General features: G+C 33.0%; 1 protein-coding gene across 6 annotated transcripts; it reads right to left on the reverse strand.

Moving 5' to 3' along the window:
- Window positions 1-492: 492 nt before the first annotated feature.
- On the reverse strand, window positions 493-23,054 carry LOC113515278 (PC4 and SFRS1-interacting protein). Of its 6 annotated transcripts, XM_026899440.3 has the most exons (17): window positions 22,995-23,054; window positions 22,714-22,866; window positions 21,353-21,408; window positions 20,571-20,733; window positions 18,486-18,593; window positions 15,917-16,006; window positions 14,625-14,794; window positions 13,616-13,778; window positions 12,443-12,479; window positions 9,322-9,486; window positions 8,901-9,002; window positions 7,216-7,350; window positions 5,300-5,481; window positions 4,921-5,047; window positions 4,180-4,287; window positions 3,008-3,663; window positions 493-1,869 (listed from the first exon to the last, which is right to left on the reverse strand). In XM_026899440.3, the coding sequence occupies exons 2-17, from the start codon at window positions 22,792-22,794 to the stop codon at window positions 1,810-1,812; spliced, it is 2,403 nt and encodes an 800-aa protein (XP_026755241.2). In that variant the 5' UTR covers window positions 22,795-22,866; window positions 22,995-23,054; the 3' UTR covers window positions 493-1,809. The 6 variants fall into 6 exon arrangements, with proteins under 6 accessions (XP_026755241.2, XP_026755243.2, XP_026755240.2 ...); XM_026899442.3 differs by lacking the exon at window positions 22,995-23,054 and having other exon boundaries at window positions 14,625-14,791; window positions 22,714-22,988; XM_026899439.3 differs by lacking the exon at window positions 22,995-23,054 and having other exon boundaries at window positions 22,714-22,988.
- Between the last annotated feature and the right edge of the window lie 218 nt (window positions 23,055-23,272).

A 23,272-nucleotide genomic window follows, 5' to 3' on the forward strand; every position in this document is an offset into this window, starting at 1 on the left:
GAGCAGTACCATGGACATAACAGAGTATACTGTTTCGTCCATGATACCCCCCATGCGTTGCCATTCCTGAGGACTCAGATGTTATTCCTCTGTACCCTGTACATTCACGCCATATCCCACTATTCAAGACCCAATATATAGATATCGTAGCGGTACTGATATTACCCATCCCTAGCTAATTGTAGGCTGCATCCTACTCTTATTGAGGGAAGATTGTGCATAGTGTAATGTAAATAGATTACTTCACTACTGTACTTATATGATTTAATGGATTACCCTATAATTTACCGGCAGTATTTTAAAATATATCAGAATTAAGTTTACAATAATTATGCCATATGGTTTTTTCCATGCAATCACCTTGAATCCAGTCAACATGAACAAATATATATATATATATATATATATATATATATATATATATATATATATATATATATTATATATATATATATATATATATATATATATATATATATATATATATATATATATATATATATATATATTAATAGTTCTAAAACAAGTAAATTTATACTACAACTTTGAATTTCGTCATAAAAAGTCCTCACATACATTTGTATGTCAAATCGAAGGTTAACATTGCTTAATGATGTTTTAATAAAAAAGTAAATTGTGTGTATTACTAAATGTAATCCGCGGATATGACTGCATAATTTGACTTCTAAAAAAAGATTTTTTTATTTATTTCAATAATCAATTACGAGCATTGCGTAGCATAAGATCAAACTTTTTATAATGTGGTCCGCCATCTTGTTGACGCAGCCATTTTAAAGTTATGTTATTACAATAATAATAATAAATAAATATGGTAAATAAATTTGCATAAATATGGTTGAAATAGATGTCAATTAGTATTATAGAATCACATATTTACTAACATTGTTTTAATGGCGTGCTAAATATTACGTAGATATATTTTGGATATTTTTTTTTTCATTTATTTTACTGCTACTCCACGAAAAGAAGTCTATGCAACCATCTGGAAGTATCAACAAAATCAAATTAATTAATTTCACTGCTGTCGAATGTGAGTTAACTTTATTAGTTTAAATCGTGTGGAAATAATTAATTATATTTTAATATTCAATAAAAAATTATTCACAATATACAAAACATCAATATCGACAAATATTACAGAAAACACGGCAACTTAAGTATTTTTTTTAATTCAATAAACTGGTTGCATAGTATCTAATATAAACTTTTTCTACATGACTTTTTAACAAGAAAGGAATATAATGTTTCCAGGATTTGTATGTATAGCATATCTAAATACACGATAGGAATTATTCGCGATTTCAGGTAAATATTACCAACATACCTAATTTTTATTTTTAAATTAAATCCCATATCGAATAAATTTAAACGTGTAAACAACGCGAAAGTTTAAAATTAAGTTAAAAGTATTGCGAGAATTGTCACATCATCTTGTAAGATACTGGCTTATACGTACATATGTATAAATATATCTATTTCTGGCTGAGCAGTCACTTTTTAAAATGCGATTTTAATCGGGTTAAAAAGCGAGACATGTATCCTTATTTTGTTCGAAGTGACGAGCGCCTGTTACTGTTAGAAGTAGCTATAATTTTACCATACCACATATAGGATAATTGTTTCTTATATCTGTTTGCAATGTCCAGCAGTGGACTAAATATAATTTATTAAAACATCATTAGCATTCATTTATACAGAACAAAACCTATTCGTTCGTCCAAATGACATTCGTGACACAATTACAACCGCACTGTATAAAAATATCCAATTTTCAATGGTGGCAACACTTTAAACTTTTGCCTTTCTCTTTGCTGGCGACCTCGGCGGTGGGGGTTCAGTCTTCTTGCTCTAAAAAAATATTTACATCAACAATAAGACACTGCTTCGCATAAATACAGTAATGAAAGAAATCTTTCAAGCTTGTATAATACTTTATCGTATTACGGAATTATATCGTTCAATTTTACCGTCACGATATAACAGGAGAGCAATATGTACGCCAGAGCTGTCCAAAGCACGGCCTGCAGATCACATGCGGCCCGTGGTCTATATTTGTGCGGCCGGCAATGCGATCTTCATCATCATCATCTCAGCCATTATTCGTCCACTGCTGAACATAGGCCTCTTCCATAAACTTCCATAAGAAACGGTCCTGAGTCACTTGCGTCCACTGACTCCCTGCAATGCATTTAAGGTAGTCACTCCATCTAGTGGAAGATTGTGCTACACTTCGTTTGTCCGTACGGGATACGATCTTTATCTAATACAAATACGAAAATTTCCTAATGATTAATTAGGTAAAAATTTTTTTCTTAAAAGAAATTAAGTTTTTTTTTTTTTTTTTTTATTTATTTTAAGTAAACAGTTACATAGACAATATATATTCTTAGTGCCGCGAAACTGCATTGCGGTTTGTCTGCAGTGTTACTTTCTATATGCCTTCAATATATTTTATGGTTTACATTGGGCCAAGATTAACTGATTTGGACAGCCCTGATGTATGCATATATATTTGAATATTTTATATTATATCGAATATATTGTATTCTATAGATATATGAGACACATTTCATTTTTTATCGAAATAATGTCCATGCACGAGCATTTAAAGCGTTTCTATACATTTGCGTACATTTTACTCCCGTTAGATCATAACGGTATAATTATATGTTTTTGTTTTTTATACAACTTAGAATGGCAAACAAGCTGACGGCCCACCTGATGGAAAGTAGTAACCGTCGCCTATAGACATGAGCAGTACCAAGGACTTAACAGAGTGTACTGTTTCACCCATGATACCCCCATGCGTTGCCATTCCAGAGGACTCAGGTGTTATTCCTCTGTACCCTGTAAATTAACGCCATATCCCACCCTTCAAACCGAAACACAGCCATACAAACACAACTGCTTGTAATTTAATATTTGTAAACTCTATCTATATAAAATTGATCCATGGCTATGTAACAGTACATAATGAATTACTAACCTCTCTCGACCTCTTCGCTCTAGGCTCTCCTAGATCCTTATCTTTCTCCTCTTTTGACTCTGCTTTATCTTCTTTCGCCTCGTCACCTTTACCTTTACCCTCACTCTCTTTATCTTTTTCCGCTGGACTGGGACTCTTTTCTTTCTCTTTTGTGCTTTTTTCATCTGGAGTTTTCTCTTTAACGACTTTCTCTTTCGTGCTCTTGTCGTCTGAATTCTTCTCTTTTTTATCTTTTGCACTCTTATCTTCCGAATTTTTATCTTTCTTCTCTTTTACAACCTTTTCTTCTGAATTCTTTTTCTCTTTTGTACTTTTATCGTCTGAATTCTTTTCCTTTGCGTTCTTCTCTTTTGAGCCTTTGTCATCTACACTTTTTTCTTTTATACTGTTGACAACTTCTGTAGTTTCTTTATCATTATCCACTTCCATAGATTCCGTGTCTTTGTTATTCTCTTCTGTGTTTTGAGCATCCTTGTCATTATTTTTAGCATTCTCTGCTTTCTCAACTGGTTCCTCTTCATCTGCAGTGTCTTTTTTTGTATTTGTGTCCTTCTTTGTGTTTACATCTTTGTCTTCTTGTTGTAATTTTCTGGATGACTGCCGCTTGGTTGCTGTTTTTATCGGTGTGGCGTTGTTAGCCGTTTTCTTTGGTTTAACTGTGAAAGAATAACAACTATATAAGAGAGAATAGCTAATCCTACTAATGTAAAATTTTAGAATAATAAAACTTTGTACACATATATATATCATATAAGTCAGGGATGGCCAACCGATCAATCACAATAAGTCCAACCAAAAAAGGCAAGTAAAAAAATATAATATTTTGCTAATCTAGCGATAGATGCTCAGACGCAATGCTCACACTAATATAAATAAGTAGTTACTAAGAACAATTTTTCAGTTTTTTTTTATGTTTTTCGTTTTAATAAAATAAAAGAAAAAATACTACATAATTGTTTACTGAACTATGCAATTCATTTGAGATTTTAAGAAGCATGTGATTGGTAGTTGGCACAGGGTTTCGTCAGTCAACAGTAGATCTTGGGTCTAGTCAAGTCGACCACTCTTACTCTATTTTATTTATTTAACAATTAATTCCTTAACAATTAAATTTTACGTTACAAAATAAAGAGCAATATTTGTTCTGTCGGGAATCGAAGCTATGACCTTACCTGGTGTGCCTTTTTTCTTATCATTAACTTCTTCCCCGTCCTTTTGGTCTTCCTCGTTTGCTGCGTCTATCGCCGCCTTCATGGTATGAGCCGTTGGGAGGGACATCTCTGTTAAAAGTGCATTAATATGATTTAGTATGAATTTAGAAGTCAAATATTGATGGCAAGTATGAGAGGTTTTTTTAATGAATGATAATGGACTGGTAACCCCGCCTGCGCCATTGGTATACACTGGCGGGGCACCACTGGAAGATGATAGATGAAGATGAGGCACATCAGTTAGCCCATCGGGACGAATTCAACTATAAATTAGTCACTAGTTCGTATAGTCAAGTAGTTAATTATAGTTCATTGGTTTCCAGGGAGAACCACATGGAGGTCAACCTGATAGGGTATATTGATAGCAATGGTAACTAACCTCCCCATAGTAATGGGGAGTATAGTAAACAATCCTATCCCCCCGGTATGGAAAGTTGAAGGGCAAACACAGTGTAAGACAACCCCCAATGTGAACAAACTTCAACTTAAATTGTGACAACATTTATATTGATTTCAAAGCTATTTATTTTAACCGATTTTGATAAAATTTCTACTACATCAATTTAAAAGTGTATAATAGTATAAAAAAAATCCCAAACCAATTTATAAACGACTGAGTTATGAAGTAACAAAAATAAAAAAAAATACAATGGAATTTAGAAAATGCTACTTATTTAAAGTTGGTTGATCAATCGTTCATACCTAAGGGCTCATGCACCATCTCCAGCAATTCATCAGCGCTGAGCTTGGACGTCACCTTCTTGAACTGTATGACGCGCTCCGAGAAGTACTCCCAGAAAGACAGACCCTCGGGCGTGACGAATAGCTCCTGTAACAGATATATCAAACTTATTATTGAATTGGCATAAGTATTTATTAAGATATTGGGAAGTAATGAAAAAGTTATTTTTATTTAAAAACTAAACTGCTTAACCGATTTTGATAAAACTCCTATGGGACCAATATGTAAGTATATTCTTTCATAAAAAATAATAACTTAGCATATCGGTTCATAACTGATCAGTTTATCAAACTTAAAAAAAAAACACCTTTTTTGAAGTCGGTTGTTAGATAGACATACCTTCATATTTTTATACAGGGTGTCCGCCTGTTTCCGTATGCGGTGCGCCTGCTTGCTGAACACGAGGGCGGCGCTCTCGCTGAGGTCCCACGAGGGCGTATTCCCCACGTACGCCCGCATGCGCTTGACTGTCTCCAGGCACGTCGGGTGTTTGAGCAGCATCAGGGGTTTCACGTCTAGTTCTAGAAGATATTTTTCACTTTTTAATCTTATTGAATACTAAAGATCCGCCGCGACTTCGTACCCGTACGAGGTAGAAAAATAAATTAATATTTTAAAACTATAAGCTTTAACAGGCAATTTTTTTGAGGGGGAAAGGGATTGTTGGTAATGGAGACTGAGTATCCCATTGCTAGCAATATACCCAACCAGGTCGACGTCCTCGCGGCTCTCCCTGGAAACTATCACGGTTAATTCCTGATGAATTCATCATGATGGGCTAACTGGCCTGTTTTCATTCTCATCTATCACCCTTCACTGGTGCTCCGCCAGCGTATCCCGTTAGCGCAGGCGGGGTTACCATACCATTTTCAACCATAAAAAAAAACATGCAGTTTTTTATAGCTTGTGTACCATTTATTTTTGTAGAAATCTCTTTCTGTCAGTAGTTGCCATGCTTAGTAGGCGTGTTAGCAACCGCAATTACGCTTTGGCGATGTTTAAAGAGGAATATTGCTGTCTATCCCTCAACTATTAAGTTACCTTAGTCGCTTCTTACAAGACACGGGAAAGGAAGGTGTGGCTCATTCTATGCCGGGACCATATGGCTAGTATTACTATAATTATATTACCGTATTTATAATTTTTGTAACTAGTTTAATAAAGTTGTAAAATATTTTTTTAGCGATTTATAAATATTAATACCGTAATTTTAGATTTTTTTTTTTAATTTTTTCAATTGTTCTATTAATAACCTCATACTTTTAATCACAGATAAACCTTTTTTTTTTTTATACAACTTAGAATGGCAAACAAGCTGACGGCCCACCTGATGGAAAGTGGTAACCGACGCCTATAAACATGAGCAGTACCATGGACATAACAGAGTATACTGTTTCGTCCATGATACCCCTATATGTTACCATTCCTGAGGACTCAGGTGTTATTTCTCTGTACCCTGTAAATTCACGCCATATCCCACCCTTCAAACCGAAACACAGCTATGCAAACACAACTGCTTTACGGTTGAAACACGAATGAGCCAGAGGTACCCAAGCAATCGACTTTTGTACAAAGTATCCCTCTGGTAAACTGCATGTAAATCTCAGACTCAGAACTTTAAAATACTTTAATAAAGATTCCGACAAATGTCTATTCGGGTTTAGTAAATTACCATCTTGTAATTTTTAACACACTTATTTAATTATTTATTTAAAGTTTAATGGATAATAAAACTCTATGTACATTTGGCGGACTTAACACCGGACGGTGTTCTCTACCAGTCAACCATTGGGCGAACTGAGAAATAAGTAGGCGGTGCATTATTGAATAGAGGACAAATAAAGCAATACTTGATATATTCATATATTATAAAGATATTTATTATTTAAACAACTGCTGACATAAATAGCACACAAGCTGACGGCCCACCTGATGGAAAGTGGTAACCGTCGCCTATAGACATGAGCAGTACCATGGACATAACAGAGTATACTGTTTCGCCCATGATACCTCCCATGCGTTGCCATTCCTGAGGACTCAGAGTAATATAAACATACACATAATATGTAAATGAAATATATACATATAATAAATACATACAATATTACTATATCAAACAATTAACTGTAATCGAACAGCAACTAATAATGTATGACTCAAATAGAGATAAAATTTAAAGGAAAAGTGATTTTTCTAAGAAACAGGTGTGCAATTTATGTTTAAAAGGCAGTTTACTTAAAGTAGATCTTAATTACCCATCAATTCGTCCAATAACTTGAGACATAGCTCTGTGTCAGCCTTCTCCAGGCACAGGCATGTTTTTATCTTGGCGTCCAACTCTATTAACTTCATTTCTGTCTTCAAAAATTGTACCCTTGACTTCTTCTCGTCTAGAAATGTGAGAATAATAATATTACTCAAAGGATATAAAGGAACTTCCATTAAATAAATTTCAAATTGTATTACGTAAATGGTTACTTAGCAAAAGCTTTTACTCTGTTGACGAATTTTTCAAGAAAGAATAGATAAATATCTAATATAGTTGTCGATGCATAAATTAAATTAATCAATTCCTATCAAAATGGGACATTTGCATGCTATTCTGTAATGGCTAAATAGGCACGAAACTTTATGTAATACAAGACCACCGATACCTACCCTATTTAATGCAAATAAATTTATTATTATTATTATTAAAATGTAATAATATTTTAACAGGAATCAAACTAACCTCTCAACTGTGTCATGCAAATTGGTGGAAAATCCACATCCGTGGCGTCCCGTGGGCGGACTTTACACAGACTAGGTACTTTTAGCGTATAGATTTAAAAAACCTGATTTTTCCGAAATCTAATTGCAATTATACAAAATTCAGATTAGATTTATATTCCATTTAGATTCCTTATGTAATTTCTTACACTACACTTGACTTGAATTGCATTGCAACTGTTCTATGAGAAATAAAATGGGGTCACCTATAAATTATCTTTGATTTTTTAATTATTAAAAAACTAAGACCTTGATGGGTGTAAAATTATATATTTTTTGTACAATATTATATACTTGATAAAATAAAAATAAAATAGCTTATGTTCCAATAATTTTTTTTATACAGCACTTGTTTATAAACATGGACCAAAAAAGTCCCTCTTCAATTGACACTTAAGTGGGCCTCCTATTTCATTATTTTACGTACATTCTTGGCGTTAGGGACAAGAGGTGGTTTGTTTACAATAATTTAAGCTTATCGCCAAGCTAGTTTAGACAAAACAGTATATATGACATTATTATCTATATGTCCGCTGAGCGGACGCGACACAGTTGAGAGGTTAATATAAAATGTTAAGGTTTTATACGACTTAGAATTGTAGACAAGCTGACGGCCCACATGATGGAAACTGGTAACCATCACCTGTAGACATGAACAGCACCATGGACATAACAAAAAATACACTGCCCACCATTATAAACCCCATGATCATTGAGATTTATAAGGATTATGTTGTTATGCCTCAGTACCCTTTAATTTCACTGCCATATCTCATCTTAAACACCTAAACACAGCCATGCAAACACAACTGCTTCACGATAGAAACACGAAAGGGACAGAGGTGCCCAAGGTATCCCACATATGGCAGTGAATTTACAGGGTACAGAGGAATAACACCTGACCACTCAAGAATAGCAACGCATGGGGAGTATCATGGGCGAAACAGTATACTCTGTTATGGCCATGGTACTGCTCATGTCTATAGGCGACAGGTACCACTTTCCATCAGGTGGACCATCAGCTTGTTTGCCACTCTAAGCACTTTCTGACAGTTAAGTATCTTGTACTCCTAAGTTATATTTTAGTATTTTTTTTTTCTCTCATTTTAGTGACCAGCCATTCACGTCATACTGTAAGGCACAAAGTATAGTATGAGAAAGAGTAGCTTACCTGTCTCTCTATCTTTGTCCAGTGTGGCTTTCTCCTCTTCACTGAGATTAAGCTCCATCACCAGCTGCGCCAATATTGATTCAGCTTTTATTTGGCCTCTTTCTGCAAAAAGAAAAAAAAAAACAAAATTAGTTTTTTTATTTCATGTAAAGTGCCAACTATAATTGTATGGAACCAATCTGTAAATATATCCTTTCAGATAAAAAAAGAATTTTCCAAATCGATTATAGGGTTGTAAGATAAAAAAGAAAAAAAAATACAATCGAATTGAGAACCCTCCTTCTTTTTGAAGTCAGCTAAAATACTCATGTTTCGTTATACCTGAGGACTAAGATTTAGAAGTCGAACTCTAAACGAAAAAAACTAACTAAATAAACAAAGCCGCGGGTAAAAATTAGTTATCAAAATAATTTATACTCACCTAATTGCAATTTGAGAGTGACTGCGTTAGAAGCGGCCTGTTTATCCCACTGCAACCTTGCAGATTCGTTCTTGAAAGATGTGGGACGCGATTGGAACAGCTTTATACCAACATATTGACCGGTGGGCAGGTACGCGATCAGTATGTTGTCCTTTTCAACGTCCTCTGTGTAAACAATTGCAAAAAATAATATATAAATAAAACATGAGACTGTGGAATGAGCTCCCTGAATGGAGACTACAGTTTGGGGTACAAAAAAAGTGTATTATGGTCTCTTCAGGGTCGGCAAATCGAGCGTGACACATCTGATGTTGCAGCCGTCCATAGACTACAAAGTAGAATAATCTGTGGCATAATACTGGCCATCATAACACGCCTATTATATGTTTCAATTGATTTTTTATCTTCTTTTGTTTTTACATTTCTGTCATAATCTTTATATTTTTCTTACGAATGTTTAAGAGATAAAAGAGTACTACAATATCAAGCGTTTCAATTATTTACCCGTTTCTCTTAAAATCTTTATTCAAATGAGACTTGTTTACACGCTATTTTAAATCGTCAATTTTTATAAATGTACTGTTAAATTCGGAATGTTGTTATCTGCTGAGAAGAACCCGCGAGAAAGTCGACAGTTGCACTTTTCAAATTAGCATGGTACAAGGAACAAGTAGTTTCACATTTGAATGGGTAACTGTAACTATAATTAGCATTCGAGTTCTACCATGTACCATGAACATAATATTGTATTCTGTTATATCCATGGTACTATTCATGTTTTTTTTTTTTTATACAACTTAGAATGACAAACAAGCTGACGGCCAACCTGATGGAAAGTGGTAACCGTCGCCTATAGACATGAGGAGTACCATGGCGACAGTTACCACTTACCATTGGGTTAACAACTTGTATGCCATTCTAAATTATTCTAAATATTATAAAAAAAAAATACGAACGAATTGCAAACCTCCTGTTGGTAGTTACTGAAATAGATTAAAATAAACAAAACATTAACAAAAATTATATTTATTATCTATTACAATAAATAGAGAGTAAATTCATTTTTTGAGATTATCAATTAAAACTCTATTTTCCTCTGGATATAATTCTAATATTTTCGCATAAGTGTCTTTGTCTTCTTTGGATTCACAATTTTCTATGGGGTGTGTCTTTATATATTCAGAATATTTAATTTTGAACCCCATATCACCGAATTCCGTCGACATAGCTACAGGTTTTACTTTTAAAATTTCGATATTAGGAAATAAATTGATAAAGTCCTCTCCCGTGGGGATTTTATGGTATCTCCTAGGCTCTGGATCCTTTGGATCTCTCAGCATTTTTAAATTAGTATTTTCAATTGCAGAATTACAATCAATATTGATAAATCCCTTTTGAATATTACAAGATACATTTTTCATTTCGAAACTATTAACATCTAAGTCTTTGTATGTTTTCTTTAAAGATACCACTGAAGAGAAAGATTCGGCGCGACTTTGTGACAAAGTAACGCATGCATTGTCACTATTTTGTGACATTGCGAGGTCCACGTCATTCAATATATTTAGCGATCCGGAAATCAAACCCCCCAATGTCTTATTACTTGTTGTTTCTGAACATTTTGGATTAAAATCCAATGCTATTTGGTCATTATTGTTAGTATTAAAGCTTTGTACGTTCGTCGAAGGTTCTTGATATAATTGCGTATTGTTTGGCTTAAGAATGGATTGGTAAGTGAATTCTGATACATTATTAATTTGACCAATAGTCTTTATTTTATTATGTTCTAAATTTGAAAATATTTCTATATTACTTGTGTCTATTGCAGACGCGTTATCAATTTTATTTTCAAAATTATTATCAGTTTTAATAGGAGCAATAAATTTTTTTGGCTTCAGAACGGCTTTCTCGTTGACCTTCTTGGTTTTTGTGTTTTGTTTCTTACCAAAAGTCGGTACTGTTCTTTTTAGTTCTTTGGTAGTCACTTCAGTTGTATGTTTTGATATTTCTATATCATTAGTATGTGAATTATTTTTTACTGTAAAAGTTATAAATGAATATTAAAATTATCTATTATTTATTAAAAGATATCTGTGTATGTCTATTTTCACGTCAAATCCCACAAACTAAATTTTACCCACCTCTATAAATAGACAACGGGAATTTAAAGAACTTATTTCGTTTGTCGTTTCATTTTAGAACTCTTATTTTTTTAAAGTTTATTGACCAATAAAATGTGGTACAAAAGCTTGTAAATTAATGCTTGTAAATTTTAATGTGTACGTATATTAATTATTACTAATATTCTAACGCATTCAAGAGAAAGAATAATTTTAGCATTATGTATACCTTGTACACATATATAAATAAATAAATAAATAAGCATTTTAATATAAATAATTATTAAATGATACTAATAAAAAAAAACAATTGTACACTGTGTCATTTAAATTTAGTATTTTAAATTACCTGCAGAATTATTATTATTGAGAACAGATGTCTCTGTTGCTGTAAACTCATTTTCAAATATGTCTATACATTTTTCTAATGCGAAATTATCATTATACTCATTATAAATATCTTCCGAAAATAGATTCGTGTTTAATACGCCGTCCATCTTTCTATAAACAATTTAGTAAAACTTTATTTTTTTTATATACATTTACGCGGTATTGTAAATTTTAAATTTGGAACGTTGCATTTTTAATGTTCATAACTTTAAGAAAAAAAAAAAACAAAGGAATTGTTTACACTGCTTAATGCACTGATTAAATAAATTATTTTTATGTAAATTTTGGTCTTTTTTATGGACTTGATATTTTTTTACGGCGATATATTCTTTAATTACTCATTCTTCATTTTTTGTTGTATAAATTATATTGTGTTTACATACTAGTTTAGCTGTGTGTTCATGTTTTGATCATGCTGTGTACGCATATTTTTGGAGAGTTATCTTGAACAAAACATTATTATACTGTATAAATTATTATAACATTGTTAATTCTCTGTAATGTATACCTATTGAAATAAAATATAAATAAATTATGTTTTTTTTTTTTTTAAATAAAAGGGATTACTTTAATTCCTTTTAATTTGTAAAAAAATATGTTCAACTACTTACCTTGTTTGTATGGTTCCTTCAAGTCCTCCAATTCGGACTGTAACAAGTAATTTTGATATATAAAAACCCAAAATTGTTCAAAATATTTATCATACTAACCTAAAACCGATCAACCGATTCTAATGACATTTTTAACCGACATCAAACAAAAGAGGTACATGATTTAAAAAGTTCGAATGTATTTTTTTACAATTGTTATAACTTATAACTCCGTCATTTATGACCCGATTTGGAAAATTCTTCTTCATTTGTCTTCTTTTTTTATTAATTTAATATTTTATTCTTAAAGTTAATAAAATAATTTTCCAAATCAGTTCATAAGTGACGCAATTATAAGGTAACTAACATTAAAATAAATAAAACTTGATTGCGTGTCTCCTTCTTTTTACCCGACTACGAAAAGATTCTCAATTTTACTGTATTTATATTAGTTACGTCATAACTTTGTTAGTTATAAACTGACTTCGAAATTATTATTTTGTTTTTATCTTAAAAGATTTTACTTACAGATTGCCCGTGTACAAAAAGAAAATTTATCAAAAATGTTACTAAAATAGTACCCAATCTTAAATTATTTGAAGCCATTCCAAACATATATTAAGTTTTTGAATCAAAATAATGATCGGCAAATATTTTTGTTTTAAACAACTGTTTGAAGAATGACTAATGGGAGACAGGCGTGACAGTTATGTATGTATATTATACTCATAAAAATAAATAAATAAAAACATTTCCAATTAAACGTAATCTGCACCGATTTAAAGCAAATGGCAGTGTAGCACAGCCACATAAAGAATTAGATAACGAAATCTTGTGTTCCTGGTGTAACCTTTTAACTGTGTATTTAGAAATACACAGTTCTACATAAATTAGTCGGCATATTTTTGTTTTAAACAACTTAGAATGACAAACAGTACCATGGACATAACAGAGTATACTGTTTCGCCCATGATACCCCCCATGCGTTGCCATTCCTGAGCATATAGCTGCTCGACTGTACGACAACAACAACCATAGAGTAATAATTAAAATATAGAATCTGACCTGTGTTGACACATAGCAACTGTCACGTGACAGTTGCGTTCAATAATTCAACGATTACGTGCAAATATTGTACAGCCAGTCTTATCTAATATCTATGTAAATTTATAAAGTATGTACCAAATAGCTTACCTGTGAAATAGTATGATACTGCTTGAAAACCTTTTCGACGGACTTCTCTTTTGTAGGTTCCACCTTTTCTTTCTCCTTCTCCAAAGGCGGCGACGCGCCCCGACGTTTCTTAGGCGCCGGCGACGGCAATGTAGCGTTCTCTTCTGTTTGTTCGTCTATGTACCTGGAAAGTTACCACTTATTTTAACAACTACTAAAAAGGTTCTGAATTTATCAATTTTTTCTTTTGAAGTGACTTCCAAAAGAGGTTGTTTTAATTTTTTTTTAAAGTACGGTACACAAGTATATAGTGTCCCGTCATAGAATAAGCCCCCCCTTCCTTTCTCGTAGGTGTCGTATGAGACGACTAAGGAAATTTATGGTATAGAGATGGACAGCAGCAAACACCCTCTTAAAACATCACCAAAAGTCAAACTGCAATTGCCAAGCATAGCAACTACTAGCAAAATCCGCAACTAGGGAGAGGCCTATGTTCTGCGGTGATGATATGTCCCCTGTTCTCTAGGAACCATGGTTGTATTATATATTATGTACACATACGTATTTATTTATGAGTCATGACTCAAAAGTAACATTTCACGTGAGTGTCTCACTGAAGGAAGGAATAGCAAATTGAGATTTGAATGCTTATTTCATATTGTCACTAGAAAGTGTACGTCCCACTCGAAAATTAAGTATTTTTAGAATACCTGATATTAAATATAACGGAATTAAAATACTTATTATTTTACAAAACGAAAATTAACTGGCCTATCTTAAAATCATAAAACTAAATTTCTATAATATTTACTATATATATATATATATATATAATAATTTGGCTATCTTTCCTTTAAATTGTATTGAAAGAAAGCTATAAATAAAAAAGAAACCACATAATATTAATACAACTTGAAATAGTCACTAGGGATTTAACATTAATATAAACCTGATTGATTTCTGAATGCTAATAATTTTCTGTAATTTTGAATTTTTCTAATAAAAAAAAAAAATAAATACATATATATACCTCTTAGGTCGTATTTTCCTTCCGCTTCTGCTCACAATTTCCTCCTCTTTCTTCTCCTCTTCTCTGTCTTCTTCTTTAGCCTCGTCCTTCTTGGCTTTGCCGCGTGGAGTTTTCGGCTCTTTCATCGGCTTGGCAGGTGTGGCTGGTTTTGCATTTGATTTTCTTCCCTTCTAGAGAACAATAATGGCATCAAAAGGATAAAATTTAATAAAATAATAATATAAAATATAAAAAAACCAGCACTGTGCAGCTGTACACATTGCACTGGGACATTCACAGCATTGGCTGAGCCAAATTCTTTTGCTTAAAATGAGACACTTCTTATATATAATATTCTGGCAATAAATATTTTTCTCTTTAATTGTAAATGTAAAAAAAAATGCCAACTCTTGTAACATAGTACTTTTACTACAAAAAGTTGTGAGATCTCATGTAGTAGCAAGTCTGTTATTTAAGTCAGTGTCTATGGAAGCGGTTACTCAACGAGTTTGTTATAAATTGTTCATTTAATCAATAACCTATCAATATTAGACATATTTATTTATATAATAACTAGCGGCCCGTCCCGGCGTCGCACGGGTGAACATTTCTACATTTTTTCAAAAAGTGGCCATTAAAAGCTGCACACGCGACGGAAGCTTAAGAATGGAGTAACTTCTCCCGTTTCCCCAATATTTCCCTTCACTGTTCTGCTCCTATTGATCGTAGCATGATGAAAAATATACTATAACCTGCCCAGGAGTATGAAGAATAATTGTACCAAGTTTCGTTAATATCTGTCGAGTAGTTTTTGTTTCTATAACGAACAGACAGACAGACAAAAATTTTACTGATTGCATTTTTGGCATCAGTATCGATCACTAATCACCGCCTGATAGTTATTTTGGAAATATGAATATTATAGAAATATTTCATGTACAGAATTGACCTCTCTACAGATTTATTATAAATATAGATAGATTATAATGACTTGGCAATTGCACGTTTGGCCAATTATAGCAAGTTATTTTGGTCACTAAAAATTCAAACGTCTCACTTTACCCATAAAAAAAAATTGAAAACAGAAAAACATGTTCGAATCCAAGCATTTGGCATTATATTGTTTCTGCCTACCCTAATGAGAAACGGGGCTGACAGATATGTATGTACGAACTTACAGGGGAGATAAAAGTGTTGTGAATCGCTTCGTAAAAAAGAAGGAATATCTATCCTATATATATATATATATATATATATATATATATATATATATATATATATATATATATATATATATATATTTTTAATGCTACCTTTTCCTTATTGCTTTCATCGATAACCAACGCGCCAGTCTCATCCGAGTCCTCAACTCCGCCATCGTTCTGTGTCGTGTTGGCTATACTCTGCAACACATAAATAAACACCACTGATCACAACGCACAGCGCCATCTAGTTCTAGACCAGCCTTTCCCAAAGTGGGCGATAACGCCACCTTGTGGGCGCTGCAGGTCTGAAGGGGGCGGGGGACCCAGAAAAATATTATGGCGTTGTGTAGAGGCTTGGAGGGTGATTTGTAATTTGAAGTAATAGTGGTTTTTAAGCAGGTGAAAAAATGGGGGCGCTAAAAAAATAATTTATTCTCAAAGTGGGCTGTAGACAAAATAAGTTTGGGGACCCCTGTTCTAGACTAAGCAGAGCTGGCACTATGAGCACTAGATTATTGTTATAGTGTTATATGCGTCCATAGGCTATAGTAACCCCGTTTACCAACAGACGGGCCGTATGCTTGGTTACCACTATAGTAGTATAAAATAAAATTATAGCCTGCACCAATTTAAAGCAAATGTAATAAGATATATATAATTTTATTATAATATAATAATAATAAGCAAATGTAATGTAAACTAGTCGAGCCCTTTCGATCTAATTACAAGTGTAATTAAAAAAAAAATTCAAAAAAAAACAAAATGCAATGTACTCTAATGAGATGCTTATTTTGGAACTAGATGGCACTGAGTGATAAATCAAAAGTGACAAAAATTTAACCCTTCTTTGCATAATGGTGGAAATTTCCATCACAACATTGAATGCCCAAAAATTATATACACTTTAAGTTGATCGTGTCTGGATACATTTTTATGTCCATTGAAGAAAAAAAAAAACATAGCTGTCAAATTTAATTTTTTAACCGTTTTCCCTTTAATTTTGAACATGAATTATATCACCTTCATTAATTTCACCAATAAAAAAAATCATGCAGAGAAAGGTTAACAGTAAACTGAAATGTGAGACTCCTCGGCAAATTCACACTGGTCTTATAGTGGGAATTTTGGTTGAAAGACTCTTTAATGTACTGGACTCTTTCCATACACAATTATATCTTTAAATTGTATTTAATGGAATTATCCAAATTTTTGTAGTTGTAATTTTGTGAGACACACTTGGATATAGAGAGAAAAATCGAAATTTTACTATACAACTTTTAAATGGCAAACAAACTGATGGCACACTTGATGAAAAATGGTTACCATCGCCTATAGACATGAACAGTAACATGGACATAAGTGTGTATTGCCCATGACACCCTTCGAGCGTTGCCATTTCTGAGGACTAAGGTGTTATGTACTTACATACATATGTATGTTATGTACTTTCAAACTAAAACAATCATAAAACAACATAATCCATTGCGTAGTGTAAAAAGATCTAAGCATACAAACGGCGGAAAAGGGCTTTAGTTTTACACTATGTAGAAAAAATGTAAATGTAAATATTTATTTTAATTTCTGTCTTGCACTACTACTGCCCATTCACTACTTCCTACGCCACTGCGTTAGGTTGACTGGAAATCTCTTTTAGAGATAAGTTCGCCTTTGCTAACATTGTTATTAACTTATTGTTGAATATATATATATATATATATATATATATATACTGTATTTATATATTTATATATATATATATATATATATATATATATATATATATATATATATATATATATATATATATATATATATATATATATATAAATCCACCCCAAAAGCACAGGAGCAAATAAATAAAACAAACCATTGTTTCATTTGCTCTTCTAATACAGTTAATTGTTCATTATAATAATATTTAAGTATTTATTTATGCATGTATATATTTATTTAAACATACATACATACATATCTGTCACGTCTGTCTCCCATTAGGGTAGACAGAAACAATGGAACGCCAAATGCTTCGATTCAAACAAATCTCTTTCGCTTTTACCACATTCATCATCAATATATTTATTTATTATATTTAGTCTAATTATATGTTTATAATATATTAAGTATTACTTTTTATATTTCCTCAATTCATGAATGTACCACCTACATATTTATCGGTTAGCCCAATAGACTGGTAGAGAACACCGTTCGGTGTTAAGTCCGCCATATGTAAATAGTTTCACTGTGCATTAAAGCTTAAATAAATAAATTTTTTTTTTTTTTTTTTATCAAATATTTGTTGAAGTTTTAGTACACCTGAGTGACAATGCCAGCCTAATAGGGAATGTCTGAAAATCAGTCCGTCAGCTCGTCAGGGACACCTTTACCCACAGATATAGCCATTTTGCATTGCGACTGCCAGATTAACTCAGTATTAGATTGATATTACCGTTATACAATGGCATATCACCCAGAATTCGCTGTTTTTAGGTTACAATTCCTGCCACATTCAACCAGTAAATGTAGGTCTTCCATTTTATCACAATACATACAATTTGGCGATTGTTTCATTCCTATAAGATGATAAAGTTTGTTGAGTAGAACATGACCAGATTGCATCCTGAACGCTATCACTAAATACGATCTGTATTTGCTGTAAATAAATAAATAATGAACTTACTTCATCAGCAACGGTGTCGTCGGCCGATGTGGTGTCGGCCACGGAGTCGTCCATGGTGTCATTGGCTGTGTCATTCCCGGTGTCGTTAGCGGTAGTGTCTGCTGGTGCCTAGTCAACATAAAAGACATATTTATTCACTTTACCACTACTTAGCAAATGCAACCGTTCAAATGTAAATAAACTTCCAACCCTGAAGATTTGGGGGGAAAGGGATTGTTAGCAATTAAGTTTGACAGCCCCATTGCTAGCAATACGAGGTCTGTCCGGAAAGTTCGTATAAAAGTGTTCTGGAATGCGAGAAAGAGGAGTGGGGAGGCCAGGTAAGCGCAGGACCCCTTCCTTATGTCCCTAACAATGCTTCAGTTCTGGTCTGACCGCCGTGCGGTGCGAACTGGCTTGTCACGCCATCTGTGAAGTTACCTCTTAACGAAACCCCGTCGGCATGGAGCCCGCTTCCGTTGAAGAGCAGCGCGTCGTAATCAAGTTTCTCTCGAAACTCGGCAAGAATGGCCGTGAAATTTTTGCCGATCTCAGAACAGTTTATGGGGATGATGCTGTGAAGGAACCAACCGTCCACAAGTGGCTAAAAAGATTCAGAGAGGGCCGAGAAAGCGTTCAAGATGACCCACGTTCAGGACGTCCTTCCACTTCACATTCCGACGAAAACGTGGAAAGAATTCGAACTTGTGTTAATGGGGACCGTCGTTTAACGGTCAGACAGGTGGCTGAAGAGCTTAATTTGGGCAAAACCGTGGTCCACGAAATTCTAAGAAACGAACTTCAAATGAAAAAAATTTGCGCCAAGATCGTTCCCAAGCTTTTGTCCCCGGATCAAAAATCACGAAGAGTTGCTTGCTGTGAGGACTGGTTGGAAGCCGAAGAGAATGGTGACTTTTTGAACCGAGTCATCACTGGAGATGAGTCTTGGTTCTACGAATTTGATGTCGAATTAAAATCCCAAAGCAAAGAGTGGAAAACATCCGGGGAACCACGAACAAAAAAATCAAGAAAATCCCGCTCAAATGTCAAGACAATGTTGATTGTTTTTTTCGATGTTCGGGGGATTGTCCATCAAGAATTCGTCCCTCCAGGCCATAGAGTTGATGGAAAATTCTACGTCGATGTGCTCAGACGCCTCAAAGCTCGTGTGGCACGAGTTCGTCCAGAATTGGCGCGAGAGGGGCGTTGGATTCTTCACCACGACAATGCCCCTGCCCACACCTCTCTTGTTGTCCGTGAGTTTTTGAGTAAAAATTCCATTACGGTGACCGAACACCCCCACTATTCGCCGGATTTGGCCCCGTGTGACTTCTTCTTGTTCCCAAAAACCAAATTGGTACTTCGGGGGCGGCATTTGGGGGACATAAATGAGATAAAAAAAGCTACGACGGGGCAGCTGAGAAACCTACAACCAGAGGACTTTCAAGGAGCCTTCTCACAGTGGAAACGGCGTTGGCACAAGTGCATTATGTCACAGGGGAGTACTTTGAAGGGGATAAAATGGATTTACCTGAATAATTGTAAAATAAAATTTTTAAAAAACTTTTATACGTACTTTCCGGACAAACCTCGTATGCCTTATTGGGTCAACCTCCACGTGGTTCCCATGGAAACCATCGTAAACAATTCTTGTTGAATTCGTCACGATGGGCTAACTGACCTACTTCATACTCACCTATCATCCTTCACTGGTGCCCCGCCAGTTTATACCGATAGCGCGGGTGGGATTACCATTTCATTATCATCCATTAAAAAAAACCCTGAAGATTTCTACATCTTTTTTAATATTATAAATGTGAAAGTAAGTTTGTTTGTTACCTTATAGCACCTTAACGACTTAACCAATCACTATGAAATTTGGTATTCACGTACTATATAGTATGGAGAAGAATATAGGCTAGTTTTTATACCAACTAAGGGATTGTTAATAATTTGGATTATCAGCCCCATTGCTAGCAAACCTGGAAATCATCATGCTGAATTCAGGTTATTCATCACAATGGGCTAACTGACCTGCCTGACCTGCCACCAGCGCATACCGTTAATGCAAGCAGGATTACCATTCCATTAAAAATATCGACTTACCTCGAGAGGCACTCCGATGACGTCCTCCAAGGGTACGTTGTTAGCGAAGTCATACTCGATCTGCTTCACACCATCATTGAAGTCGCGACGCTTCACTGTCTTAGTGAGGAACTTGTCTTTGTTCTCCGCATAATCAAATATCATGTTCGGTGGTAAATTTGCACTGGAAACGGGAAATGTAATTTCATTTATTTATTTATTAAACTTTAATTACACCTAGAAAGTATAAATGGAGGACTTAAAATCATATTTCATTATCTACCAGTGGACTGTAGACAGAAATAACAAAAAATATAACTGACAGTGCAACATAATGAATAATATTAAATTTAAACAGTATATTGCACCATCAGTAAGATATATATATATATATATATTTATTATAATATTAAAGTTAGGTGTAAAACTACTCAGATTCAAACAAAACAACAGCATCAGACAAAGCATTCTCAAAGTGTCTAAAACATTTACTAATAATATATATATTAATAAATGTTTTCACACATTAAATATCACCCACATCACGGTTGGATATCTATATTCATTTCTCTTCACTCTATTAATTTCGATCAGGTTGTTAATTTCGATATTAGATAATAACAATTAACATATTCCTTATTAGGCCAATATATAGATATTATAACTAAAATATATAGTTATTGCTGTATATTACCCACCCCTACAACACAATCACACAGTATAGAATCAAAAATGTTCAATCTCCTTTTTATTTTGGTTCTTGCTTAAAAATTAGAGCATCAGGATTAAGAAAAGCAACTTACGTCTCTCCGGTGCCATAGAAATACACAAAATATCTCTTTCCATTCATTCTTTGCACCTGAAACAAGTACATTAATATATTTATAATAAAGCCTTTACTGTACACAGTTCAAATTTTCAACCAACTTCAATAATAAGGAGGGTTTCAATTCGGTGACATTTTTTTTTTGTGTTTGTCATCTTATAACTCCATCAATTACAAACCGATCTGGAAAATTCTTTTTTTAAATGAAAAGAAACACTTTCACCATTTTTTTTTTTTATAGAAATTATATCAAAATCAATTCAGTAGTTTAGATTTTAAAACTAAATAACTGGATTTAAAATGAAAATTATTAATTTTGCCCTGACTGAAGTAATTTTTTTTTTTTTTATTGAACACAAACTTCAATTATATAACACAACAAACTAATTTTATTAAATTCCTTCTTCAAACCTATTTTAAATATTAGACTATATTGTCCCTTTGATTCAAATTAAGAATTTAGTTAAAAGGACAAACTATCTCAATAGCTAAAATTGATTTATGAGATGTTTAAAATTTTTATTAATAAGAGGGTTCATTTTTGCTTCTCATTTGACATAGGTTCCCAAAGTTTATATCTTATCCCTGCTTTTTAATATATATTTCAAAAAAATATTAATTCATTATAATTTTAACACAATAATTTTCTTCAACAATTTACTAAATTGTTATTTACACAGATTATGTTAATATTTAAATTTAAAAAGTAAACTTTCGAATTAATTTTGATTAATCTTCTATAGGACCTATAAATATAACCTTTGAGATAAAAAAATATTTTTTCAAATAAAAGTAACATACAAAAAAAAAAATATGACCGAATAGAGAACCTCCTTCGTTTTGAAATCTATTGAAAAGATATGTCAACATTATTAACTAAATGTGCCACATAAAATAGTGAATATTAATCATTAAGACAAAATATTTACATGCAAATTGGGTAAAATTAGGTTATGATTTTTTTAATATAAAATTAATGTTAGATATTTAAAACTATAGTAAAAAGATTTTTATGTAAAATGTACATTTTGTAAATAATTAGAGACCACGCACAACAGCGTAGTAATTCATTGAATTGTATAAATAAATCTTAAGCATTAATAATAGTATTCAGTTTGAACATTTTGTATCTTAATTTAATGTTAAAATCAAAGTGATGTCTTTACAATATACTGTCAAAATGCGATTATGTAAACATTGAACGTATATTGATAAGTTATTCTAAGCGCTGTAAAGACACAAAAGCGTCCTGCAACATGTCTTCCCGCGCTCCGTCCTATAAGAAAATACTGCTGGCGTTTGTTGGAAAATATATAAATACGAAAATAATCCACTCACCCGTGCCGGCCATGCTGGATAGCCTTTTACTTTGGCGAAAATAAAATCGCCCGACTTGTATTCTCTGACTTTTTTACCCATTACGACGGAATACCGCTAGTCAATGCAAAATGTTTTATTAATGTCGAGTCCACTGCCGCGAAGAGCCGGATACTAAAATTTCATAACGATTCAGTTGAAATTATTAAGAAATATTATCCAGTCAATTCATACACATAAACACCAATTACTGTAGATAATTGAAAAGACGCTACGATAAGAAATAACCTTAAAAATCTTACCGCGGCAACCAACAATATGACGGAAAAGAAATAAACATGGCGTTTCGCAGAACTGTGTTGCCATTGAAAAATCTATAATTTTTTTTAATAATTGTTCGGTAAAAGTTAATAGGACCAATTCTAAGGTGCTATTTTTCTAAACCAATCTTTTAACTTTATTATTTCACGCCATTAATGTTTAATGAACTTTTATATATCTAAATTATAATAATAATAATAACTTAAATTTGTAAAAAAATTAGTTCATGTTGGGCCTTAAAATAAAGAATTCCTTTGAG

Source organism: Galleria mellonella, unplaced genomic scaffold, assembly GCF_026898425.1.
Source record: "Galleria mellonella isolate WM207_F2 unplaced genomic scaffold, CSIRO_AGI_GalMel_v1 utg3966, whole genome shotgun sequence".
NCBI lineage: Eukaryota > Metazoa > Arthropoda > Insecta > Lepidoptera > Pyralidae > Galleria > Galleria mellonella.

What these genes read in the sequence shown, in the direction of transcription:
- LOC113515278 (XM_026899440.3), bottom strand. Translation starts at nt 22,794, where the DNA reads ATGGGTAAAAAAGTCAGAGAATACAAGTCGGGCGATTTTATTTTCGCC. An exon ending in GAAGGAACCATACAAACAAG is followed by an intron (nt 9,487 to 12,442) that starts GTAAGTAGTTGA and finishes TTGTTTACACAG; the next exon opens with AGGACGTTGAAAAGGACAAC. An exon ending in GTTATTGGACGAATTGATGG is followed by an intron (nt 5,482 to 7,215) that starts GTAATTAAGATC and finishes AATATCTTCTAG; the next exon opens with AACTAGACGTGAAACCCCTG.